Source organism: Harpia harpyja, chromosome 10 (genome assembly GCF_026419915.1).
Source record: "Harpia harpyja isolate bHarHar1 chromosome 10, bHarHar1 primary haplotype, whole genome shotgun sequence".
NCBI lineage: Eukaryota > Metazoa > Chordata > Aves > Accipitriformes > Accipitridae > Harpia > Harpia harpyja.
The window spans coordinates 4,300,820-4,328,819 of NC_068949.1; the positions used below are offsets into that span (position 1 = coordinate 4,300,820).

Genomic DNA, 28,000 nt, shown 5'->3' on the forward strand with positions numbered 1-28,000 from the left:
CCATGCAAACAGAGTAGCACAGAGGAGCGGAAAAGATCACAGTTCAGTAATAGAAATCTAATTTATTGCAGGTTACGGAAATGCATTATATTCTTACTTTAAAAGATGGCCCATTTTAAAATTAATTTTGTTTAGTTGCATACTTTGAAAAGTTACTTGTTAAAGTAGTACAGACCAGCATCATCTATATCCTAGATCAAACCCTGCTGCATCCATACCTGTCCCACGTAAAGCCCACTGGAAAATACTCTCGGAATACTTCCAGGAGGCACATGAGCAGCACTTGGTCTGTTACGTCATTAGCACGGTAGCTCCCCACTCCCCAGCGTATGCAAAGACTTTCTAAGCAACTTGAACAAGTCATAAGAAAATACTCAAAATACTCTGAATTACAAATTTAAATAAAGTGACATTATTCCCATATTTAAGTTGCAGATCAATTAAATTTATTTTTTTTCCAAAAGCTATTTACAGATTTACAAGTATTTGTTTTGTATTTTACAAAAAGTTACATCAGGTAATTTTAAAAACATTCTTCTTTACAAAAGCTACATAAGCAACTACATTGAGGTGTTAAAAACAACAGCTGTATTAGCTTTTAGAATATTAACTAAATACCTATCCTCAAAAGACAAAGCTAAGCTACACAAAGTGCAAGAACAATTAAAAGACCTGTTGCAAAGCCTCCCTTTTCCTGTTAGCGAGAATATTCCAAGCCCATGGCTGAAGGAACTACCAGGCCAATAATTCTGCTGATGGCTCGTCAGCGCTGACCAGAGTGTGTAGATGCCGCAGCTGAACCCCATCGCATGAGCAGCTAAAGGGAAGAGGGTAGACTGGTACTAGTGCAGTGACATAGAAGTGAGGACAATTTATCATAGGATTTATTTGTATTTGCCTATGGGAAGAATAAGGATTTACATTGCAGCAGAAGTTACCATCAGCGTGAAGAGTGGTCAGACCTAGACGTACTCAAAAGTGCTCTGGAAAAAAAAATGAAGTTTACGAACAAACTCTGAAAGTTTGAGAAAGATGATGACGAAATAAGAAAGAATATTCCTGTCCAACACAGAAAGGATGCGATCCCCAATATTTAATCCTAGTCTGTCTTGGTGGCAGATTTGCTCTGCTTCTAGAGCTGTACAGTGACTACATGTACAAGCTTGAAAGCATGACTTACATGAAAATAATGCAAAGATACTTGTTCAAGGTTACAGACAACATCAGGCAACAATTTTGTGATGGACATTTCTCTTTTCATGGAAACACGGATATGTCAAATTAATAGTTAATAATTCAGCAAAACGCACCTTCCTTCATGAAGTGCCTAGAGGCACTGTTCGTTACCCGTCTGACAAAATCTCCCCTTACACCTCTGACTACAAAGAACAGACTTGTCAGTGCAATATTCTTGGACGTATCAAATCTTGATAATTGAGGGGAAGTAAACAAATATGGTGTTTGGCAATAACTTATCGGACCACTGCATTAATTGCATTACTTTTTTAAAAATACAATTTAAAACTAGCTACTGCACAGGTTTGCTTCACAACAGAATATCACAGGCGCATTCTGCAGCAGAATTAGGTTGGACTTGTTGCAGACTAACCCGTAAAAACAGGTAAGTTTATCACCTTTTCCAAGATCATCGTAACGACTAAGATACTCATCAAATACATGTTAACACTGAGTCTCCTCTATAAACTGCCCTGCTTCCTCCAAAAGAGCTTCTGAGCCATCTGTTAGACTAACATTGTCATCTGTATTTTTAAGACACGCATTTTGTACATTTGGGTCCCATTTGCTCTACTTGTTTCAACAGGAAGCAGACAAGTAACTCCTCCATGGTACCTTGAAAATGCAACTCTAAACTGCTTACCTGAAATTCTGGAAATACTGCTGTACATTCTTTAGTTGTTGGGTTTTTGGTTTGTTTTTTTTTTTTTTAACATGATTAGCTAAATACCAAAAGGTAATAAATATCTTGTAAAATAATCTTATGGCACATTAGAAGAGCACCGCTGTATAAGTATTGCATGGCAGGAATCACAGACCCGAACAGGCTTTGGTGAAGAAGGCAGAGGCAGTTCATTGTCAGAACAGGCGTTACAGAAGATCTCACCACAGTTTCGACAATGATGCTAAATAATGGGGAGAAGATTAAAAATTTAAATTTACAATGGAAATCTACTTGGTAATTGGATACCAATAAACAATATACACAGAGCAATCTGAAATGTGATTCCCTCCAATTCTTTGGTCTGAGCATGGAATCAGTTTTCAAAATATAATTCATCTAAATCCCAATCTATGATGCAATCCTAGACAGACCATGGTGTAGGATTTCACCACAGCAGATAGCTAGCTAGATGGTCTGTCCAGGACCATATATATTTTTAGGGTTTTTATATATGTGTATATATATACACACACACACGCGCGCGCGCACACACACGCTTTGCAGATTTCGTTCAATCCCTGGATTAAGAACATACTCTGCTATATAAAAATACAATATAAGCAATGATATTCAAGACACTGGATGATTCTGTCAGGTAGCTAATTGAGATTTAACATAAAAAGGTAAAAAAAGATTCCTGCAGACATTAATAAAGCATGGAAATGAACATCACATTTTACTTTACAATGACAATAAACTCATAATTTCTTAGTCTATTGTATGAAAAATGCCATAAAAAGACTTCCACACGTGTCAAATTGTAACAGTGCCAGAGCTGACAAGCATTTGAGATGATTAAGTATATTCCTTTGTGGCACTTCACCGAAAGGCAGTGTTTCTTTTGAAATTAGGGCCCAGCTGCATTGTACATATCGAAGAACTAGAAAGACATCTCAAAAATAACCATGCATTCATCTGAGCACTGACATTTCACACTGCGCCTCTAAGATAATTAATGTTTTTCTCGTAATACATGTGAACAAGTTGGAAGAAATTTCATTAAAGTTTTACCTTCCTTTTGGAGAGAGAAAACTCCTTTTCACATAACTTGCAATGCGTAGCCTCTTTGTCCTTCAACCAAACCTGGCCCTGGAGAGAAAATCATCATAACTGTATGTATCTGATGAAGTTAAACTTTGAGTTCCAGGGGACAAGACAAATCAATAGCAGTACATTTACTGCCTGAATTGCTTAATGCTCTGAGACCAGTATAATGTGTCTCAAAGACACTCTAAAGCAGTGCAAGACTGCTCCAAAACACTGCAAAACCTTATGAGACAAGACAGAGCAGGAATAGGTGCAAAGAGAACATGCTCGAGGTAGTAAAGCTGGTCAATGGCTGAGCTGGGAAAAGCAGAAAGGTATCAAAGTCTCAGAGCTGAAGCCCATTTCCCTGCCCACCACATAGGAACAGTCCCCAAGATGTAGGGAAGCAAAAAAAAACAGGACAGTGTCAAGAACTGTTAATTTCCTTCTGTCTAAACCAATTAATTAAAACAGGAATTTGCTCAACAAAACCATTTCAGACACCTTTATTTGGACTGAAATGATACACAAGGTGACATACCACGTGTTCAAACACGTGCAGACAAGATCTCTGCTCTCAAGTGCTCCCTACGTATCTTTAAGAAAGTTCCAAACCTCTCGACATTACTGATCACATTTTATCAGCTTTGGTGCTACAGGTTTACTTAATTCCTAGGATGATCAAATATTTACTGATCACTAAGAAGCAGTATATAATTTAAGCTCAATTGGTTACATATTCTGTCCCAGATACACTCTGTAAAATATAGAAGGATGTACCATTGCAAGAAAAGTGTCAAAATGCATAGCTGTACATCAAGCAAGAAAAATCAAAATCAACTGAGTTATCTTTTTCCTGTGAGGTTACAGGGAGTCTGTGGTTCTCTCCCACTGGAGAAACTCATACAATTAGTCTCTCCTGAGTAGTTGCTGTTGGAGAGAAGTCTTCTCAAGCTTACAAAATATTTTAAAGGGAACAGCCAAAAAAAAAAGGTTCTCTTCCCTCCAAATACTACTAACCTGCAATGCTTTGTTTGCTTCTTTTATGTCTTCTATTTTCAGCTTTGATCTAAAGAATAAGATAATGCTATTTCAAACTTCTATATTGTCAGATACGGCCTAACAACTTTAAAAGTTGCAGGTACTTAAAAAAATATATGCAAAGTACTCTGAACTTTTAGTTAGTATTTTATATTACAGCAGCATCCAGGGGATGCAATCAGTATCATGCCCTGCTGTACTAAGCACTATACAAAGACAAGCTCTCTCCAAAGAGCTCAGAATCCTCTGAATGGCTGTAAACTTGCTTGGGGTTATGTGCATAAGAGAAATTTGTACCAGCATAGCTCTGTGCAAATACCTAAAGCTAGCACACAGCATTGGTACAAAACCAGAATTTAAACTTCTGGACTTGTACAAGACCACATTATGTCATTATGGAGAAACCAGCCTCCCCACAGCCATCCAGTGCCAACCCACTCAGAGTTGACTGAGTCACAGTACATATGTGAAGTTATTCTGTAGGGCATGAAAGTCCACACTACTTAGAAGTAGTAAACTACTTACAAGACAGAGATCATTAAATGAAACTTTAACAACACGTAACAATAATGAGAGCTGTGCTCAGAGCTTATTGCTCACTAGAGTCTGAAGGGGTTTTGGTAAATTAATCCCTTACATCCTCTACAGACTTAGCAACAATGGCCTATGACTGTCATACAGAGAATCTTCATCTCTTCAAAGAATGGAATCCACGAACATGCATGCTCACAAAAAGATAAGCACTTGTCCTGCTGGAGCCAGAGCTGTTTTCTACTTGGTTTCTTCTTTGGGAATGCAACAACATGCAAACTAGCCAACTGTTTTCAATGCAAAACAACTCCTAATGCCCCCTGGCCCTTTTAAACTAGGATTTTCTGTTCAGAGCACTGTAACTACCCATGAGTTCACAGCCAGCCCACCAGGCAAAACCAAAAATAAACAGACCTGACCTGACTAGACATATTTCTTTTTTGATAACTGGTTAGGTAATATTGTCATATACAGTCTAATTCACATGGCCACCATCCTATTATTTTTCTTAATTCAAGTTTATCTGACAAAAATAATCGTCATCATGAATAAGGAAATTACTCGCTCAGCTTGGATGCCAGTTCTTCGAGAGCAGCTTCTTGATCTTGACATATCATTTTCAGTTGCTTGTTCTTTTCCTGAAGTTTAAGGAACTCCTTAAAACAAAAAACAAAACAAACAAACCCAAAAAACCCCAATTATTCTCAAAATTGTATTTGCCTACTGCCTATAAAACTACTACCCAAATCTAATCTTACTGAGAAAGCCAAGTGAATGAATGATCCATCACACTCTATTAAGATTCCCAAATCCAACTCAAACAGCAACAAGTGAGGATTAAACTCTTAGACCCCAAGAGATGAAGCGTTTTTGCTTCTGCAGTCCTCTCCAGGAAGAAAATAATAATGACTGATTGCAGAGATAACAATATTATATAGCCATGTATACCAAGTCAGAGAGAAGCTGAAGCACTTTCTGGCCTATGATGAGAAGACAGTCTTCAATATAACTGAGAAAGGAAAACAAAGATTTCATTTTTCCTTCTTCAAAGCAGAGTTCTGATCTGAGGACTAAATGAGGACTAAAAAAAGGTATTTTTTTTCTTAATCTATTTGTGAGAATACATTAATCTAATCTTTCTTATCTACTTGCAGAAATTCTTAAAAATACCATGTCTAAGTCCATAACTAACTTTGCAGTCAACTTCTAAACTACTAGTCAAGTTTTACTGCAGAATTTACTTTTTTAAGGTTAATTATTTCTTGGGTCTCTATTCTCAGATGAGATACAGTTTCCTTTTCCTTTTGAAGATCATCCTCTAAGGTTTGCCGCCACTCTTTTTCTATCTTCAAATCTGTTTCCAGCTGAAGCCTATAATATGCAAAACAAACAAAAACCCAAACAAAATCACTGTGCACAAGAGTATCATTTTTAAAAAACAAAAATGAGTTTATTTCTGGGTGCAATATACTATTATCATAATAAACAAATTATCAACTTATTTTCTAAAACAGAAATAATGTATCAATATCATAGTATTTTAGACATCGGTATAATAAATAAAACAAAACACTGTCACTCAGAAAATGCTTTTAAAAAGAAGTGTATTTAAAGGACCAAGAATATGGCATAATTTTGAAGAGCTGACCTTTGCAATAAACAAGCAAGAGAAGATTAACCACAAAATTCTGAAGTATTTTTAAAACATGCATAAGGCAAAGCCCCCTTAACCTTACATAGTTTGTTTCTAAAATAAACCAACTAACCAACCAACCATACTGCCATTGGTGGTGCAGACAATGACTGTATATATCTCTGGTGCTCATAAAAGTTATTTAATATTATACCCTTAGATGTGACTCTTCTAGACTTTAGACTAAGGCTTATGGCATTTTGAACAGAATTGAAAATAAAGGAGGAAGGACTTTACTCTTTTTATTGAGCTTTCTACATAGCTGAGGGTCAACATAAAGAGGGATCTAAATTCTATTAGTTTAACCGGAGTCCAGCTAAAGGAATTAGGGCTACTCTGATGGAAGATCCACTCTAGCTGGAATTTCACTATCAGTTTCATGGAGGAGTTGGTGTTTAGAATGTTACGGAGAAACCAAAGGATGAAAGTACACTGCTCAACCTTCTAGATCTAAATTGTGCCAAGACAATAAGAGAGGAAAAAATCTGAGAGTAGTCATGCAAGGTTTTTTGATGGAAAACCTGTATCCACATTAATTTTCCTGTTTTAAAACCAAAACCATTTTTAAAGGAAAGACTTACATTTTGGGACACTACCTCAGCATCTGGCTGGAAAAGATCAGAAGTGAACATGACCTTGAGGTTTCAGAATTGCAGAATTCTAAGGCTGGGGTCTGAACTGTTCTTTTGCCAAAATCTGCAAAGATGACTGTGGTAGTAAAGCGAACATTTGTCATGACAGTTAAACAAGTTTATTAACATTCAGAGTTGTAAGAAAGGCAGGGTGGGCTAATAATTGGATTGGAAATCACTAATTTTTAAGCACCAATCCTTGTCGTGCCACAGATTCGCACTGTCTTAAATAATTTACTTGTTATCCTTCCAAACAGGGAGAACACCTGCCCTTACAGGGAGCTTTTTACATTACATATTTATTTAAATCAGTACTGAAGGATTTAACAGGAGAAAGACTAGAGGGTTGGCTGTTATATTACTTTTTAATATTTATGACTCCAGTGGATTTTTATTTTTTACTTCCTGCACAGTGGTAAGTTAAACCATTTCTACCTTATTCATAAGCCTGATCAATTAAACTATTCTTATGCCATTTTTGTTTAAGTTTATACTGCTACATACTTGTGGGTTTTGTTAAAAGTGTGTCTTATTACTACTACTACACTATGTATTTTTCCCCACTTATGATAAATTCCTCATGAATTAAGCTGGCACTTTCTGACAAAAAGTAATGCTGTTCTTTCCCCTCCTTTCAAGCTGCACACCATTTTAGAGGCACCCAAAAGTAGTTTGACTTTCTTGGAATGGTGTCTTTTCTTCCATCTTGCCAGTACGTAACATGAAGATCTTCAGTATTTACATTCTGTTCAAAACCATTTATCAACAACCAGCCTGTATTAAGACACAGGACATATTGCAACATTGAATGTTTACTACTGTATATTTTTCCAAAAAGGAAAGATATACTTACAGCTGTTTCTCCTTCTGTGAGAATTCTTTCTGCAGACTTTCAGATTTATTCACATATTCCTGTTTAAGTTTCTCATCCTCGGCCTCAGCCTCCATTTGAGCCTTCTCTGCTTGCTGCAATCTGGTGTAATTCAAATCAACTTTGGGTAAAACTGAAGCTAGAACTAGGGTGTAGAGGGTGAAGAAGACAAATAAAAGAAAAATGGGGAAATAGAAACATTTCTAAATAAAAACAAAGTTTGGGGGAAACTCACAAACTCAAACGAGAAATCCGTACAATGCCTAGAGAACTAGCTCCTGTTTTTTCATACAGTAAGAGAGTAATCACTGTAAGTAATCACTGTTTTATTTTATGCTCATGAATAACAGATGCCAAAGCATGAGGATACATATTTTAGAATTGAAGCATATACCTTAATGCTTTTTTTTTTCCTCTAGCATATGTTCATGTGTTATTTTTGGAAGCTTTTTTTTTTTCCCCCTCCCAAATAAATCCTGTAAAAGTACTTGGCTTGTACTAATCACCCATTAAGACAGGGCAGAGCATGTGTTGTGCAAAAGCAGCTCAAAACAATTCAGGCATAAGGCTGAATACAGAGCACTGCAATCAGACAGCAAAAAAACTTAACTAGCCTAATACAACAAGACACACCCTGACAGGTCCCACTACATTTATAGAACTACCTCAACTACATCATATCATTAAATTAATTTAAATAATCTGTATTAAAAATAATGCATTCTTACATTGGTTAAAATAGCTCTATACTATAGCCAAAATAAATAAAACCAATTAATCAGGAAATGAGGGATTGGGGTTTTTATTTAATCTTTCTTTTCTGAATTCTAGGGGTTTGTTAATGCTTCAGCTAGCACTCCCCTTGGAATCCATTAGTTCACTGTTGTTCCTCTCTGCTTGGTCACCTCTTCAGTCCAAAAAAGATGGATGTAATGTAACAAAAGTCAAGTTACTAAAATGGAACTTGTGCTATATCATGGCTACACCTGTCTTGATGAAAAGGCAGGAGAGTAAAAAAGCCTGTAAAATACCACTGAATGTCCCCACCTGCTGTGTCGTGTTTAACAAAATTGTTTCAAGGGCCTCTCAGGTAAGTGGTGGGAGACATCTGTGATATTGTCTCTCTGTGCTTGATTTCTCACTGCCCAGCAGCTAGCTGAATGCAGAGTTACTCACAACTCCCAATGTCAACTAAAAAGAAATTAAGTCAGCAATATGTCTACATTTGTGCTTCTACTGATGAAGTTGCACCAGCAGGAGTTTCCAAAAGCTGCCAGTAAACAAGTGAAAAAAGACTGGAATGAAACTACCTTATAAAGTGTGTGTACTATCTCATTCAACTACACCAGTTGTTTTAATAATGTTCCCAGTCACATTTGCAATGGTAGTGGCACAGAGGGCCAAAACATCTATGGAAAGGAAAATACTGGAAAAAGGCAGGGTCAATTCACTGGGCAGAGGCAGCTGAATGAAGCTACACAAGACAATAACACCAAAAGCAAGTTAAAACTGTCCCTAAATCACAAATTGAACCGGAGTGTATTTTCCACAACCAAGGTAGAAAGGGAGCTTGCTACCCAAGAAACATGCTAGCCAACCCAAGCTACAGCACGATCCTCTAGACTAGCACCGAGGCTAACTGCACTGCTGTAATTCAGACAAATGCTGAGCTGGACCAAGTTCGCAGCAGGATTTGCGATTCAGATGATACTGAAGGAGATACTTGTTTGCATAGATGACCGTGAGATGGTTAACGCTCCCATTTCTGCTATGGTCTACCTGTTGTTCTATTCAGTGTTTCTGGTTTAGGTTTTCTTTGAGGATGGGAGATACGTATTTATTTTTTAGTAGCCAGCCCATGTTATAGGCTCTTTCTGATTCCAAACCAAGGAATAAGGTAATATGTTATCGGGTAGTAGAAACCCTTTCTGTATTATTGCATCCTGCCCCCACTTTTGCAAATACATCCCCTTCTGCTTAAAAAGACCCTAAGATTCTTCTCCCAGTCAACTTCTTCTCTACACTTGAAAGCAAACATTGGGAAGCGCGTCAAAGGCAGTCAGCAGCTAAAACTCTCTTATTTCTGCAGTGCAGGCGAGCAGCAACTCAAGGCAGAAATATGAGTTGTAAAGACTGCCTAATGATGGGTGAAGGGAGGAAAAAGGGGTTGGGCAAAACCACGAGTTATGATTACAGTGTTTATGTAGCCACAGAGAGGCAAGATCCTTAGCTGACAAACAAGTTAGACAGGTTCAGGATCTGGGGCCTAAACGTAAATCCTATTTATTACTACAGCTTCCACTGTAGCTATCACAGTGCAGCTGTTCTAGGCAGGGGTCACAGCTACAAAATTTGCGAAAGCGTGCTGTCCTTCCTGTCTGGAGCCCCATCCAAGTCCAAGCTCCAAACACATTTTAACTCCATGAAAATATTTTACCCCACGTCACATCAGCAAAATGGAATTGTGCTTTAGCTGTTTTATCCCCCAAACCTGTAATTCTTCCACTGTACAAACTGGACATATATGTTGACACCACCCTCCTTTTTTAAATATATTGTTTTGATATAGCACTCAACCCCCCTTCCCCCAAACTCCTGTCACTTTTTAAGAAAACAGTGCTAGTTACAACCAAAAAACCCAACAGACAGCATGCTTTTGGGATAAATACAGCCTAAAAGTGAAAGAAATAAGCAGGGGAGAATGGAAATACTAGTCAAAAGGGCTACTTTTTAAATCTATTAGTACCATAAAGAATAGGAAAATTCACTAATTAGAAACAAATATCATAAAAATGTAGTCAAAGTAAAGATAGCTAACCTTTTAAAATAAACTTTGTTTGACAATTAAGAAGTGATTAAATAGCATTAGAAAACTAGCTTACATTTGCTTACTAATAGTGCAGTTTACTTTTTTCTTTTTTTTTTCCTTTTTTTTTTTTTTTAAGAGGGGTAAAGTGAGATCGGAGATGATGTTCTTTCAGAAAATAAAATAGAACCCAGCTACGATCAGTTACAGTGCAGGATTTCTAATACCACTTTATATTTAAAGTTGTAATTTTAAAATTCTTAAGTTGTATTTTATCAGTAATTATTTAAACACAACAGATCTGGAGGAGCTTTCAGAATGATATATCTTTGACAAGTTTATACTGGTGCTGAGCTTCATTGCTGGCGCATTTGATGAATGACATTGCAATAGTCCTAGTTTGAGTTAACAGATCTTTGTCACTTCATGAATGCAGTGGACAAAAATCAAAGACAGATGAAGGCAGCAAAATAGTAAAAACAAAAATTGGGATAAAGGATAAAAAGAAAAAGAAAAAAGAGGAAAAAAGGATGTCAATAAAAGAATATTCATGTCACTAATTTTTTTAATACATAACCATGTTTTTCATAATCAGATTTAAATGAAAAAAAAGACGTGTCAAACACCAACATGACAGGGCTTATGGATATGTTATATTTTACAATTAAAAAGATCAATGTTGCATACAGGCCACTAAATTAAAACATATGAATCACATTTTTAATATTATGTAATACATGCAGTCTAACCATAATGTAAATTTATATACTGGAATTTTAGTCTTTCACTTTTCAACCCTTCAGTGTAAAAACTCATTGCGTCATTGAAAATAATGGTACTTCCAAAACAATGGACAACAATTTTAATAGCTTCAGCAAATACAGCAGTGATCCATGAAGGCATTAAATGTTTATATTAAGCACATGCTTAAGTATAAGCAAGATTAATGCTTTGGTTTCTATTGCATTTCATTCAGGTGGGAAAAAAAAAAGAGGTAATAATGAATCAGAATTTTGAAACAGCTGAAAGAACAACTTTTGGTATCAGCACAAAAACCTAGTAGCAGAAGAAAGATGGTGGAGGAAGAAAACTGAGAGATTAAGTTTGTATTTAAAATAAGTATATTTGTTAAAAAGAGAAAAAAAAGTCAAACAGTAAAGCACTAGTTAAAGTTTCGGAAAGGTTCTTTTTAAATTTTCTAGTTGAAAGTTACATTTCAGTGGCAACTGTGTAGGAATGTAGTAAAATGTAAGGGCATGGAGACATGAACGGAGAAAAACAAAGATGGGCCTGTACCTTTGTTCTAGTTGTTTCATAGTTGCATTAATTTGATTGGTCTTATCCTCTAATCGGCCAATTATTTCATTCTTTTCTTTCATAGCATCTTCAGAAACCTGTGTTACAAAAAAGATTAAAACTGAAGTAGGTATATATTACACTGTTACCTCATGGGGTTTTTTTCTTCAGTACGTGAAGGGAAAAATGTTAAAACAGCTTCAGGTTTTGATTCTTTTTAAACATTTAAACATTTTAAAAATGTAGTTGACAGTACTTAAAATTTTATACCTAGCAAATTTGTAGTTTTGTACTTTGCAACTGTAGATGCTATTTAATAAGTATTTATATTTATATTTATATATTTAATAAGTAATAAGTAAAAAAAAATTTTCATTTTGGTTTCCTTTCTTAGTTAATCATTTTGCAAGTCAACTTAAATTCACTGATCATCTTTTTAAGTAGCCCATTAGAACTTTACCAATACAGAACTAAGATGCTTAGTCCTGGAAATCACTAAGGTTCTCCAACTCTTATCAAACTACCACATGCACCTAAAAATCTTTTAAGAATTTTACTAACACATCACAATTTTGATTGCTTGCAGAGCTGTTTCAACTGCAACTTGAAGATCTAAATAAAATGTAGAGCATTATTCTTGCTATACAGATCAACACTATCAACTGGTCCCTAAACAGCAGAGATTGGGCATGATTAAACTGTTTTACTCTGCCCAGGAAGTGGATCTGAATGTCATTAAGTGAAATCAGTGTTACCCACAGTCCCCAGAAGCACAGCTTTAAAAGAAAAAACAAACCCTACAGATCCTAACATACTGAACAACATTCTCTTCTTATTTTTCTTTCCAGCTCTATTTCTATTTCTCTTCCTCTTGTCCAGTGTACTCACAGTTGCAGGTGGAAAAGTAGCATCCTTTGTCCATCATCTCAATTATCTCTCTGCAGTACCCTTATTTTTCCCATCATCCTGCCACAGATTTGGCTGGGTTTTTGTGCTTTTTTTGATAATTTATTCCATAAATCAAATTTATGTTCTGCATAAATAATTCACTGCTAAACTTCCCTGGTGTTTGGTCATTTGTTAACTGCATGTTGGGTCTCCAAGATCCACAATCTCCCAAAGCAGCATTGCATTGTTACAGATTTTCTTAATTTGTTAATAGATTAAAAAAAAACAAACCACAACTGTAATTAGCTTTTTCCATTTAACACAACCTTGTTTTCCAAATGCCTTTCCTTACTTTGAAAGTTCAGATCTCCTCTTTAACACCTCACTATGTGCCTACATTCTCTTGTTTTTTTATACCAAGATGGTGTAAAAAGTGCCATTATCACTAGATATACTATCACTCTCTGTATTCCACATAGCATGTTCTTAGGCTATGATCTTATTCTCATGCTCTTTTCTTGTATAAACACCCTAACGTTAAGTGACTACCTTAAGAACTTCTTTGTGTGAAATCATGCTTATATCAGTAATGTTCCAAAACGACAAGCTGGCCTAAGAAGCGGAAAGGAACCAAAAATTAAGGAAAGAGCAGTATTTAACTAAAAATGGTAATGCATCTCTCACACCAAAGTCATTTCATCAGTTTTGTTAAAGATTGTTCCTTTACCTGCAGCTTTTGGTACATTTCCATGTTAATTGCTTTAACTTCATCAAGCTGCTGTCGAAGACCTATGAGGGTATCCTGCTTCTCATGGATGTCCTTCTCCAGCAACTTCATGGCAAGTTCTATCTCATGTTTCATACTAACTTGAACCACTAGCTCATTCTCCATATCCTATAAAACACAAACACAATGCAACACAGAATATTTAAATAATTCTGCAACATCTTATCTCTGTTCTGAAAAAGACAAAAGCTAACACTAACACAGAATATTTGAATAATTATGCAACATCTTATCTCTGTTTTGAAATAGACAAAAGCTAACACTAACAGAGCTGCAGCACCACCTATTTCACCACTTCAGAAATTCTTCCCCTCTCTAATTTTGCAAATTATCCACTACATAAACATTACACTCTCATGTACTTAGTGACCAATTTTTTTTTTTTTAACTTTGGGAGAAGACAACTCACATTAAGAAATTACCCTGCCAGTGTTGCATAGAGTTGCCTAAGTATTAATTACCAAAATAGAACTAAAGGATTTCTATTTTTACAAGAAAGATTCAGCATACATACAGAGCATACAGTAACGCTAACAACTTACCTAAAAATTTCTCAAAGAAAATGTATTTTCTTTATTATGCTTTAGCAACATTGTTACAGAAATATGATGTATTGATTGCTCCATTAAAAAACCCTTTATTACACGCAGTTAGAGAAAAGGCAATTAAAGTCGATTAAACGCAGCATCTAAGCTCAGCAAAAGCAAAACTAGAAATATTTATATACTGACTTTTCTCAAGCATAATCTTTTCCAGAAGTGCTGTGTAATCCTAGAAAAGAACACTTACTTGTCGAAGTTGTGATTCTTCTCGAAGCTGTCTACGTGCTTCATTGTACATTTCATCTAAACCCTGCCTAGAGTGTTTGTATGTCTGAAGTTCTGCTTCAACATCCACTTTAGTTGCCTACAAAGATATAGAGAATCTTTCTTCATCACAAGTTTAGCAATTAATAGCATAAATTTAACACTTGTGGGGAAAAAAAAAAGCAGCTTAAAAATACATTCTCCAAGCACAGTACAAACATGGAAAGAGCTGTTTCTGCTATGTGGTCATCAGTTTTATAATGAAAATTGAGTAAAACTAGCAAAATAAACATCTGCATTGCAGTACAGTCCTCCTTCAGTAAATCACTCTAATACACAACTATTGCAGTACTGAGCAATCCAAGTATCTGCTTAACCTGTGCTTTTACCAATTATCCTGTAAAACATATACGAGAAGTTACATAAGGAGCTACAAATCACAGCTTAAAAAAAAAAATGTTCAGCAATTGTATACACGATTACTCCATTTGTCATTCCATATAATGAGACAGGTCTGAATAGACAGTTTGCCAACTAAAACGCATGCTATTTTGACAAGATTTTCAGATAATAATGCCTTAAATGCTCTTAGATATAGCTTACAGTTTAAAGAAAAAAGGAAGGGAAATAGAAAGAATACAAGGAAAAATGCTATAAAACTATCTAGTGTCCTATAATTTTGATATATTCATGCCATTATAAAGTTTCCCAGATTTAATAGGTCCTTTCCCTAATAAAAGATGTTTTAGATTTGGCCCAGCTACTGCTGACTTCAAGTTGAGATATAAGAACATTTGAATGACAATGAACCACACGACATTACTACATTAAATGTGAAAAAACTAACATACCTCTAGATGATGCTGTGTTTTCATTAAAATAAGAGTATTTTCACTCCTTAATTGATGGTTTTCTTCTTGAAGTTTAATTATATTGTTTTTGGCTATCGCTAACTGAAAAGAAAAAAAAAAAAGAAAAAAGGAAAAGGAGTGTGACCACTTTTGTGAGTGAAAATGAAGAAAAATGTGTTCTGATGAATGCAAGACCAAGACATTCTCTGGTCTATTCTCGCATTGTACCAAACAGAGGTTTAACTGTTTTTAAAGAAAACGTAAAGCTCCTGGGTTTAGTAATGAGTCACTTTCATTACACAACAGAGTGTGTATTCAAGATACTTCATTATTTCATGTCTGGTAAAAAATATGCTTTCTTTTCATTGCTTCATTATGACTTAGAGACCCTCAATCCCCTTTCCTCATCCTAAACTTTTTCTTTCTACGTGGATTCAAATATATCCAGTTTTGTTCTTTCTCAGACATCTTAACATACCATATGGAGCAATTTTCATAAGAAAACCTCTCCCAGATGAAAAGAAAACATATTTACAAAAGAGGAAACATTATAACTGGGCCCTACATTATACACCTTAATGTCAGGATTATAAACCAGCTGATCAAAACAGGTAGACAGTTGGGCTGAAGGCTTGTAAAGGAACGAGAATACTCTGAGAATTAACACTCAGAAAAAATGCTTTCCTTCTATCTGGATACATTAATACCCAGAGTGAGCTAGCTATCCCTTCAATAGCTGAATTTAGACATCTCAATTTTCCACTTCATTAACTATTTCTCAAGCAGCTCAGATTAAAAAAAAAATTGTGCTCTCTCTTACAAAGCTAAAAATATTGGAATCTAGTCAAGCATCAAAGATAACCGGAAATATAGGATATAAATACAAAACTAGAGCTAGACATGTCTAAAAATGATATATAAGCAAGAAACAATCCTTTGGCTAAAGCTGAGAATGGTAACAGAAATTGCTTGGTGAACTACTTTCTGTAGTGGTGTCATCCATTATGGACTAGTCATCTGCACAAAATCAGACTGACAGCTGGCATTAAGAAAGGCTTCTCTTCTGGTTTTGTCCAAAGTGGGAAATAGCGATGTTCTACAGAATTAATTTACTGATGCTGCAGGCCACCTAGACAAGCTGACTTCAAATCCCTGCAGCTACTACACCTTCTCTTCAAGCCAAAATAAAGGTATCTGAACGTATTATACTGAAGTTATGTACATTAAAATAATGTAAGTATACTTAGAAATATAGTGTTTGAGAGTAAATAATATCTATTATACATTACTAAAAGAAAATAATACCTCTTCGATCAGTTTAGTGTTTGATTTCTCTAGTGAATCAACTCTTGCATGTAGACTGCTAACTGTGCTACTGAAAGGGAAAAAGAAAAAACATTATTCAAAATTACATCAAAACTCATTCAACCAAGCTCAAAAGCTTTAATGCAAGGTACAAGGATTAATGGTTCAGTGCTAAAAGGTCTGCTCCTGTTATTTGAGGTTTTCCTAAATATAAGAAAATTAGTCTCCTTTGTTGAACATTTATATGCTTCTTTCCACCTCCCAATGTCATCCCTGTCACTTAAACTCCTGGTTGGGTGTGCCTTTACATGTATTCTCCCTTTCCTTTATCCTCACAACTATATTGTATCCAAACGTTTAATGAGTTCCCTTAAAAGACAGTTTACAATCTTCTTGCGGTTTTTTCTCCATATAACGAAACCATTCTCCCAAGTTCTCTTCCTCTAAAACCCATTTCTCTTACAAAATTATTTGCTTCTCCACATTTTTTGAGATTTATCCTCAGGCTACCTCTTTCTTGATGCTTCTTGACTTCATTTGTAAGTATCATCAGAATTTTATTCCCTTTTACTACTCTGTGGGTTTTTATCATATCAAACTACATTCAGGCCTTCTCCATTAACTGATTGCCTATTTCTGCTGTAAGCACATTTTTTTAAGCTGCACTTCACACACAGAAAAAAAACCCTATTCTGTAACACTGTTTACGTTTCCACTTATTTCTACTCTGGTGTCCTCAGAAGTTACCAGTTCATTAAGAATGGCAAGGTAGAGGATTTTAGGATGCAATTTAGGAAGTGTGGAAAGGAACAGCTGACCTGAAATAAAATAGGAGAGTTGCTGAACCACTGGTTTGCAAGTAATTCCATGCATAAAGCACTGTACAAGAACATACTCAATACACAGGGGCTCACCTGAATTATGACAGCTATCATCACACAACCACCACTGTTCTTAATTGCGATAGTTCCTTCCTCCTCAACTTACTTTCATTTTGCTTATATTTGATGCACTCAATTATTCTGTCCTGTTGAAGGTTTCTGCTTGGTGACTGACACAATTTCAAATCAATATCTTTACCCCAAGAGTAGCCATATAGTAACTAATGATCAAGATTACCAGCATTAAAAATGAAAAAATATGATTATATTTCAAAAAGGGATCAAGAAGATCAGCTATACTACAGATTCTACAGAAGTTCTTTGTGGGTCTGTTGTTCGTTTTGGTTTTTTTTTCTTTTTTAGCTCCTCACACTGTTTAATTTCGTACAATACTCCTCAGAGAATTACAATCACTGTTCCTCTATTTGTACAGTAACACACACAGTAGTGGACTAGGTTTGCACCATCCAGCAAAGTAACGGGGAAAGGCTGCTTCCCTGAAAACTGTTTCTACAGGAACTACAATGTATAAGTAGTTTCCAGCAAGCAATGAACTCACTCAGTTTTGGTCCTAGACAATAAAGCTACAAACTAAAATGTTATGAAAGAAAAAGAAACAAAAACATGTGGATTCACCCAGAACACTCAATAAAACGTTTTGAAAACTGTTAAATAGAATGCCGTTAAAATACAGATCAAGCTTTTCATTCCTGTGAAGTTATGAATCATGACGACCTTGATCAGTTTTGGCCTGCTGTTTTTCATTTCTTTGAAGAATAAAGGTTCTGACTGTCAAAAGCATGAAAACTGAGACTTCCTGAGTCTCTCCAGAAGAGTGTATCCTTTCCAACTTCACTACATCCTCAGTCTAAACATGAAGAACTTGCACGCCTTTCTCTGAAGTTCTCTCACAAAGCTGTGGTACAAAAGGAATTAGACGTGTATTACCTGTAAGCCTGGCCTGCCATGCATACTTCAAAGTAATACTTACTTCAGTTGCCTGTTTAGTTCTTCAACATAATTCTTTTGGTCCAAAATTGCAGCAATCTGTACATTTCTAAAGCAAACACATAATAAAATTAGCTTTAACAAAATGCTGTAGTGAACTATGTACTGAAAAAATATATATATCATATGCAAATGTCCATCTTAATTGTGCTTTTCAAAAAGAAAGTAACTTCATCTCACAATCATGAAGTCAATAACTTACATGTTGTGACATCAGAGACAAAAAATCCCAATGTTTTAACTGCAAACAATTTCTCTACATGAAACATAAGAACATATACAGTCTCAAAAGAAAAAGTATGTTTATTTACTCCGCTATAGCTCTGGTTCTTTGAAACACTGAATAAATCCCAAGCTGAGGGCTTAAAGATTAGCAGGTTCCTTTTCATTGCCACCTTCCGATCCCCCAATACTATCCATCAGGTAAAGGAAGTAGGTGATGTTGCTGAGGCTTGCTTCAGAGTGCAAATACTCTTCCAGCTAACTAGTAATACAGAACAATGTAGTGCGCCATTTTTCTCAAGATGGTGAGATCAGAAGACTGTTTGTCTTTAGGGAACCTGACTTATTTCTACAAAGAATAGGCCAGCAGTCAAGAAATCATTTGTTAACATGCAAAATCTGAGGTATTTGGTGAGGACATACCTTTCCTTACCCCCAAGGTCATCATCACTCTTTAAATACATAGAGAAATCAATCACCCCAACCTAGGGGAAAGCAAATGTACACAGTTTCATATCATACAAGTAACTGCTGTCAATATTCATGGTCTTGCATCTACATAATTACTAAAACCTCAGTTACATCAGCTTTTTTAAGATTGGTCCGGTTTCAGCCAGAAGCTCAAAAAAACTGAACTGTAACATTTTAAACACAATTTTTTTTCAAGTGTAGTCTCATGTATTTGTTACCTTTAGAATTTAGAATTATGTTACCTTTGAACAAAATTAACAATGTGCCAGGTACCAAATCCCAAAGAAAAGATGACTTCTTTCACTGATTGAGCAGACTTGTCATAATTTATCTGTAGTGTTTCACATGATTTCCTATCACAGCACATCTCCCAAACTGATGTTTCCCCCATGTTTAGTTTTTCAATATTCCTTGCCAAATAATACCACCTCTCCATACTTCCTGATTCCCAGGTGTGCCAAGTCAACTGCATTCATTTTTTTATACCTTGCTAAATCTGAATCTAATTAATTTATTTTCTATTCAATTGTAATTTAATCATATATACTATAAATAAAATTACCATGAGTTATGCTTCCAACTCTATTCACAAACCTTTAACAAACGTATTTAACCACCTTTGCTTTACCAAAACCCTTCCTTTTTGGTCTCTGGCAGCCTCTTCACAAAAGTATTTCAATTTCTCTATCTACTGCTTCCTGCTTGAGCTGCCTTTAGCTCTTGAATACAAGTAACTTGCTAAGTCTAACATTTCCTCTGTTTATGCAATGCTGTCCTATCAGTTTCCCATGATGGTCTTCTACTTGTTCTTTCCGTATCTTTTCTAAAAAGTCTCTTTTCCAAAAGCTTTTTAAAAAACATATTTTGCTTATTAAAGCAAAATAATATCTCTATAAAAAAGTAAAATGTTATCTCTACAAAAGTTACTTTGTTTTAATTCTCCATGTGTGCATACACACATTTCACCATTGAATAGCATTCTTGTAACATACCAAAACTGTACTCCCAGATGCAACTTCCATCATCCTTCAGAAGTTTCTCTTTCTGCTCAATACAACTTGCTTCTGGCTTCCCTAAGAAGGTGCCTTATTTATACTAATCTTCACAAATAGAATTACTCTAAAATCTCATCTGGACAGCCACTACTACCTTCTCAAATCAAGTTTTACCTCCCTTCATACAGCAAAGTGACCTAGATAGGAAAGGTGTAGAATAGATTTTGTGATTTATAATACAACACATAATTCTCAATACTAAGAAGAGCACATTGATAAGTCTTCTACAGTTACAGGACTTTCAATGTTATGTCTTCTGGTACACAAGACCAGTGCCTAAAACATTAGTTAGTAACTAGAATGAACAATCAAAGACAAGTTAACCCTATGAATCAACAGCACACGTACCCAATTAGCTATACCTTGTCTTTGCCATAGAAATTGCTTTTTCATCGAATATATGCTGAAATACAGCAATAATCACTTAAACTATTATGATTTTTTCCACAAAGAAGCTGGAAAAAAAAAAACAATCAGGACTGCACACAGCCTACATTTATTTATAAATACTTGTGCATCTGCCTTTAAAAAGAATCCCTAAAGATTTTCTCAGAAAGGATCAGAGTTCAAAGTCAAAACACTTTGCAAAACAGGAAGAATTCCAAGTCTTGTTTTGCAGACTGAAAGCAGTCACCCTCTTATAAGGTCTTTTATTACACTACATGAAGCAAGTTTTCATTTCAGGTCCTTGAAACATTCCTGTTATGTTCCAGAACAACAATAAGTGAACCAAATGGGATAAACTGATCATGGAACTATACTTCTGCAAAGGAAAAGGATGAGTTACTCAATTAATATGGAAAGCACTCTGCATTGCTACTATTGCATCTATTTGATGACGAAGCATAAAACTTTACCCTTGCACTCTGACAATTATCACCATCTAAAGGTCTGACCCAGCTGATACTGAGGTTAATGCAACAGCCCCCACTGATTCAGGAGCTGGATCACGCCCTAAACAGTCGCTAGTAAGATTTCTAACAAGTCACAACTCCATAGTAACAAAATTCACTATGCATAAAAATCTTATGGATTGCACGTACATTACTTTACCTGTATTGACTTACTTGTGAATCTAGGTCCTCTCCCTTCACACACAGGTTAGCATCTATCACATTTAACCCAACTAATAGCCCAACAATAACTGCTCCTTCTTCCTCCATCATTAGTGCATGATACTCATAAAATTCACTGTTAAAGAAGAAAATTGCATCTTATTGATATGTTCAGTATATTTACATCCAATAAATCAACAATAAGCGACATCTAAATCTGAACTGTTTCTCTTACTTTAGCCTTACTCCAACATCCTTAAAGATGAACTGGGTCTGCTTGTACTTTCACCTCATAAACATTTAAAAATTGAAAGTGCATGGTTTGTTTCAGAGGCTATTAAAAACAAAGATACTACCTTTGGCTCCAGAAATCTGAGCCAGAAGATGCTAGAGGGCTGGGAAATTTGCAGGGCAAGAATTATTTTGTCTTAAAAAAAAAAAAAAAAAAAAAAAAAAGCTCTTCCTTATAGACTTGCTATTAGCCACTTTTGAATAGGATACTGCAACAGATGGATGGATGTTTGGCCATACTGGAGTCAGACAATTCTTATGTTGTTAAGAAACACTAGAGAATGCAAAAGAAGAATGGTTAAAAATTTACCTTGTGTGAAAAAAAGGTCTGGACTTTAATGAACACATGCTTGAAATTAAAGAAGCCAAGTAAGAGATTAAATGGGGAAGAGAAGAGAAACGGAAAGGGCTGAAATGCTAAAAAGGTTTTTAAATTAAAAACACTCCACTAAACAACAGAATACCAACATTTACTTCCTCCTCCTTGCATTTTTTAAATAAAGTTTTAGATTCTATGAAACAAACTGTGCTTTCAATGGAAAAGTCCATAGCTGTTGAACACCAATGTCATCCTGACATACCAGCATTATCTAGCCATACAAGAAAAGTCTTAGAAATATGTATATGTTATAGAACTGAAATTAAGATGACAAGGTTTTTTGTTCCCTTTGTGCTTCAACTATCCCATCAGAAAGGAGAAGTTATACTAGAAGAGAGCAATGCCGGTTTTCCAACTGTGAAAGGAAAATTCAAGGCAATAGTCCTCTGTGCAATGGTAGCTCAGTAGGAAATCATGCATATGGTAGGGGTGAATTCATCTCCTCTCCAGACAGAGGTTTCTAGTCTGTATTCTGCATGGCAGAGGAATGCAGCAGGAGCCCTTCCCCATCACCCTCATCTATGAAAGAACAGTCAGGCACATTGCAGAAGGTCGACCTACATGATGGGGAGGAAACAGCCCCTCTCCCGTCAGCTGGCCCTCAATCTTGATGAAGCAGCGGTGTTTGGTCCCTCTACCCTGAGGACTGGAAGAAATAAGCCTACAGGCCAGAAGCTACACCTTGCTACACTAAGGACACATTAAAAAGTAGCAAATAGAAATAATAATATTTGGGGGGGTGAGGGCAGAGACTAAACTTCTAAAAATAAATTATAAACAAAATCTACTTAATTGTTTACCTGAGAAGATCTCTCTGAATGATTAAACAGCGAAGATAGTCAGCCATTTTCTTCTGCATTAGTGCTAACCGTAACCAGGCCCGGGCACGGCCCAGTGGTGTTCTGAAAAAAAGGGCATGAAGACAAACAGTCCCAAATCTACAATATATCAATTAATTCACCATCTTAAACATCTTATCAGTCTATTGGTAGAGCAATTGGTATTTCTGAAAGGGTATTTTAAACTATTAGTTAAGCAATGCAGTCTGGGAAGCCACAATGTCTAGGCTTTCACTCTAAGCTTCAGGATAATATCAGAACAATTTTCATCAACTCAGCTGGGCTTGGGAGCAGACCCTGGAAAGAACAGGAACAGAGAAAGCACAAGAGCCTGCCAGTAAAATTAAGTGTTTTACTCAGAGAGTGAAAACATGCAACTTTCTACACATTGTTGTATTTCAATGTGCTTTGGTCTCACACAGTATGTGGCTAGCAGCATGGAAAGAATTTTTAAGAGTGGTGCAACCTTCTTCTTAACCTGACAGTGCCTGTAAAGATAATCTTGAAATCCTGTTTCTAGCTGAAGTAAAATGTCTGCAACAGTTCAGACTCCTTTCTGCAACTTGCTTATAAAGTCTTCAGAGGAATTGTGAGAAAAGTAACGGAATGTCCATTACAACTCATCACACAAGCTTGCCTTCCCAATCCTGCTCTCTCAGTCTACAAAACACGTACTGAATTCTAGCTTTAACTCATACTTGTTTACAAATTCAGTGGTATCTTAGAAAGACAATTCAAAAAACATGAAAAAGTATGTAACCAGCAAACATTAATATCCAACAAATTAAACCTGGACCTTTAGATCCTCCTTTTCTAGTGCTTGCACACTTAGAAGTAGTAAGCAAATAAATGCAAAAAAAAAAAAAACCAAACCAAAACAAACAAAAAAAAAAACCCAAAACCCACATGCTATATCATGATAGGAAGAGTGTAACACACTTGGCAAAGGGTATTATTTCATCTGGTCTGACACAAGAGTAAATAATAATTTATATATCTATGTGCTTTAGACAAGGTCTAAAGCTATAAATTATAACCCTTATGCTGCCATATACCAATCACAATGTAACTAAACCCTTTTGGAGTTTAATGTACAGCCAATTATAAAGCTAAATACAAAAGCAGAATGCAGAGGAATGGGAGATTGTAGTTCACAGCATAAATTTACATTTGAGGAGGACCCTACACACAAGAACCTGAAAAGCTGCCTAATACTTTCCTCTTCAGTATGTTACCTGTTGTTTTTATACAGCGTTTGCTGACTAGACTCACATGTTTGCTCCAGTTCTCAACTGCAGACTGTTTGATACACAACCTGTTCCTTTTTGCACCTTTTTTGTCCACCATTCAGAAGGAACATCAGAAAAAAACATAAAGATACTACATTTTTAGCTGTTCTGTGCAGAACATGAAAAGCTAGCAAGATTCACCTGTGCTCTCCCCAATAACATGTGCTAGCTGTTCAAAGGCTTGATTAACACCAAATGAAATCATGAGACATCTGTAGATTCTCCATCAGGTCCTTTATTTTCTTGCTGTATTTGACCAATACTACTTACTTAAGGCCAGGCAAATCTCTGACACTTGCTGCTATTTCCTCAGCTTCTGGATATAATTTCTCCACAAGTTCCAGAGGACCCCAGATGGTTTTATTGTAACTTAGAAAGGATTTTCTTACTAGGAAAAGAAAAATTAAGTAACTGAATTAATTTAATTTACTGGAGTAGCTTTCTTCAAAATAGCTGGTGTGACGAAATGGTTAACTGCTGAGCCTAGACTTCCAGATAACAGATAATTTCGACACTGGTCAGTTCACCAGTATCCAAAGCCATCTACCGAATTACTTTGCTGTGAACATAAAATTGCTGCGCTAGAACAAAATAATGTAAAAAGGATGACTAGCTAAAAATATTAAGCTACATACATACATACATGCAGTTGTGGTAATCCCTAGACCACTTACAACAAATAGTATACAAAAGAAAAAGTTGTGGAAATACATGTTGTGAAGTATTAATAATGACACTATTAACTATAAAAGGTGACAATTTACATATTTTCTTCACTTCTTAAAGCAACATAATACACTTTGATTTTTATCTCATTCAAGAAAGAAAAGAGGAAAAATGGCACGTTTGGGACGAGAAATATGCAGCTAGAGCAATTACCACACCTTTAAGGCCATGCTTCAGGCAGTGCTCCATGACAACAAAGAACTGCTGCAAAGGTGGGTAGTCAGAATCCAGAGTGCGACCAAAGCTCAAAGCTGATTCAATGAGTCCTTTGATACTCAATTTAGCCATGTTCAGTAAATTTGCTCTTTCTACAGCTGTAGGGTCCTTTACAGCTAAGACAATAAAGAAAGTAAGTTATGGTTCAAGTTTTAGAAGAGACACAAAATAATAAAATGCTTCATGGCCGCCTTGTTCAAAGAGAAACTTATCTTAATCTAGATAAACTCAAAGGAATAATTTATTAAGTGCTATAAACCACCATGTTATAGAAAACCACCCACTACAACAAACACCCTTACAGATCTTATATCGTTTTAATAAGTGAATGAAAAAACGAGGCTGGAAATGTCAGTTCTCAGGTACTGTGTTGTCTCAGTACATCTCAAAAGCAGTTGGTAACTGCAAATTAACACAGGCATCAATGCTGCACTCAAAAGCTCTGCTGCATAACAGCAATCAGTGCTCTTACCATGATACCAAAGCAGCATTCCTATTAATGTAAGTATCTATTTGGTGTATTATAGTCTACCTACAGAAACAGACATCATACTTCTTATAATGACTTTCCGCTGTAGTCTTAATTTCAGTGACATAAATACATGCTTTCCTTCCTAGGCTGTATGTAGTCTCAGCCAGTAAACCAGAGGCAGTTTCAGGAAAATATTACATATTACATACTTAAATTTCGGTTTCTCATATAGCTACAAAATATTTTCTACACAGGAAAGCTTAAGAACTAAAGGTTTTGCTTTAACTTAAAAATGTTTTTGGTAAACTTTACAAAACGTACACTACAAAAATACATTTGGGGATTAAATCTAGTCAGTAAAAAAACCCATAGCTTTTTAAAATCTTAATCTGACAGAATGGACATGGTTCCTCTTCTCAGAGCTCCTACTACTGAAACCAGAGCGTTCAGGAGATTCTTAGTTTATTTTCATTTGTAATGAAGCAGTTCAAACATTCAGGCCACCCTCTGTTTTGCCAAACTGAGACAGAGACAAAACAACTCTCTGTTTATGTAACTCGGAAAGAAGCAAAAAAAGTTGATGATGTACTGTTTTCTGCTATTTGCAACTAGATCTAACAAATGAAGTAAAAAACAAATGAAGAACACAGATCATCTTTTTTAAGGCATTGAGACACAGATGTCACAATATCTATACAGATTTGTGTCTGAAAAAATGTGAGCTTCTTCCCCTGCAAATCTGAGTATGCAAAATTGAGTATCCCTTTGCATATCAGAAAGCATAAAGAACTCTACACATTAAAACCCAAAACATAAAAAACCCAAATCATTTTAACAGATGGATACTTTCTCAGTTCCTCAAACAGCAATGAAATGACTTGTCTCACAAATCACTTGAACCACAGCTTTAGGTATTTATGTATTAGATATCAGAAACTTAGAAAATTACTTTCGAATTCTGTATTCCTAACTGCCTGTCAAATATCAAACTACCCCATTACCATACAACATGACCTATCTCAGTTTTCTAGAAAAAAAGACGACTGAGATGATGTACCTGAGATAACCTTAAAAACTACTTTTATAGTCTCTCAATTTACCGCTACTTCAACAGAAAACACTAGAAGATGTTAGAAGACATAGCAGACAATGAGCGACAGTGCTCTGGCAAAGATTTACCCAGTTAGCAGTCACAGCTCACTAGTTTGTCTCTTGACTTCCTGACTGCTCAGCCGCTGGGGACCGAACCAACCCTACCAAGAGCAGCATCAGTACCCTCGTCTGGAACAGATGGAGGCTTGCAACAAGAAGAGCATTTCTGGTGCTAAAGCTCATGTCAGACTTCTGCCTTTTTATTAGGTTTGCTATTGACAGCACTAAACATGAGTGTTATTGTAAGAAAAGCCTTGTTTGATTCAGACTTCAGGTGGATAGCTCTCCCTCCCCACGTATTCAGTCTATTTCCCCAAAGACATCTTGCAAATTCCTTTTTCAGGCGACCTCATTTTGACTTTTGGAGCTGATCCTCCCCACAGACAGCCTTCCATGTCTACTGCCCTTTTAATTGTCAGAGCCCTCTTGCCTGGTCTTTCTGAGGCATTTTAAGTGTGTTTTAAAGTGTAGTCTACCTGTAGTCTAGCTATTTTTCTTCACCTGCTTCTTAAAAAAAAAAAAATCAAAATTTAGAATTTCACATGGCATGTTTTCTAGTAACTGCTGCTCAGGGATTGCATGGGGTAGACTGTCCATACGTGGAGCAAAATGAGCTGCAAAGGGCTCTGAAGGGCTCTTCCCACCCCAAAGCAGCAGCCCCCGAAGGGACTATTTGCAGGTGGCACTGATGTCGCCAGCCTCACCAGGGTCTGACTAGCAAGGCTTGGCCCAAAAAGACAATATTCCTCTCCCCGTTTGGATAAGCAGCAAAACCCTTACTGCAAACAGTATTTGTGAAGGAAAAAAAAAACCAACCACAACCCAAAAGAAAACCCCAAGCGTGTAGTCGCTACGGCTACAAGCTGAACGAGGACTCCCTGAGTCACCCGACAGCTAGCAGAAATCAAGTATTTTCCTCCACTAAAGCCTCCTCACCGGCATAAACCCCTCAGCCCTCCCAAAGCACGGTCCCCCGGCACACCACCTGGTTTCCATGAGCGCCGGCCGCACCTCCCAGCCACAGGGAGGGAGGGACCGAGGGGGACCCGCCAGCGCCCGGGCCCCCGCACGGGCTGACAGACCGCGGGGCCGGAGGCCGCCCCCGAACGCCAGGCCGCCACTGCCACTGCCACCCCCCACACCCCCTCCCCGGGGCCGCGGGCCGTCCCCAGCCCCTCTCCCGCCGCAGCGGACATTTTCTGCCCGTGCGGGCACCGCCGCAACGCGGCTCGCAGCCGTTACCCCCCGGCGGCTGACGGGCGGCGGCCGCCGCAGGCGCCCTTCTCCCCCTCCGCTGGGCCCGGCTCCCCACACACCCACACCCCAGCCCTGCCCCGGTCCCCGCAGCCGCCGCTCACCCATGGCTGGAGAGGAGGAGCCGCCGCCGCCTCAGCCGCTCCCTGCGGGCCCCTGCGGCTCCTCCCGTCCCGCCGCGGCGTGGGCCCGGCCCC

At 36.8% G+C, this 28,000-nt stretch overlaps 1 protein-coding gene across 5 annotated transcripts; it reads right to left on the reverse strand.

The window, feature by feature from the left end:
- Nucleotides 1–423: 423 nt before the first annotated feature.
- Nucleotides 424–27,998, reverse strand: RUFY2 (RUN and FYVE domain containing 2). 5 transcript variants are annotated; one of them, XM_052798358.1, is made up of 18 exons: nt 27,908–27,998; nt 24,868–25,041; nt 24,254–24,371; nt 22,656–22,757; nt 21,198–21,321; nt 19,028–19,089; nt 18,366–18,431; nt 16,494–16,560; nt 15,189–15,290; nt 14,321–14,437; nt 13,472–13,639; nt 11,857–11,954; nt 7,737–7,856; nt 5,800–5,929; nt 5,120–5,214; nt 4,007–4,055; nt 2,972–3,049; nt 424–2,141 (listed from the first exon to the last, which is right to left on the reverse strand). In XM_052798358.1, exons 1-18 carry the CDS (start codon nt 27,909–27,911, stop codon nt 1,998–2,000), a joined length of 1,818 nt encoding a protein of 605 aa, XP_052654318.1. In that variant the 5' UTR covers nt 27,912–27,998; the 3' UTR covers nt 424–1,997. The 5 variants fall into 5 exon arrangements, with proteins under 5 accessions (XP_052654318.1, XP_052654317.1, XP_052654320.1 ...); XM_052798357.1 differs by having other exon boundaries at nt 16,494–16,563; XM_052798360.1 differs by lacking the exon at nt 27,908–27,998 and adding an exon at nt 27,486–27,504 and having other exon boundaries at nt 16,494–16,563.
- Between the last annotated feature and the right edge of the window lie 2 nt (nt 27,999–28,000).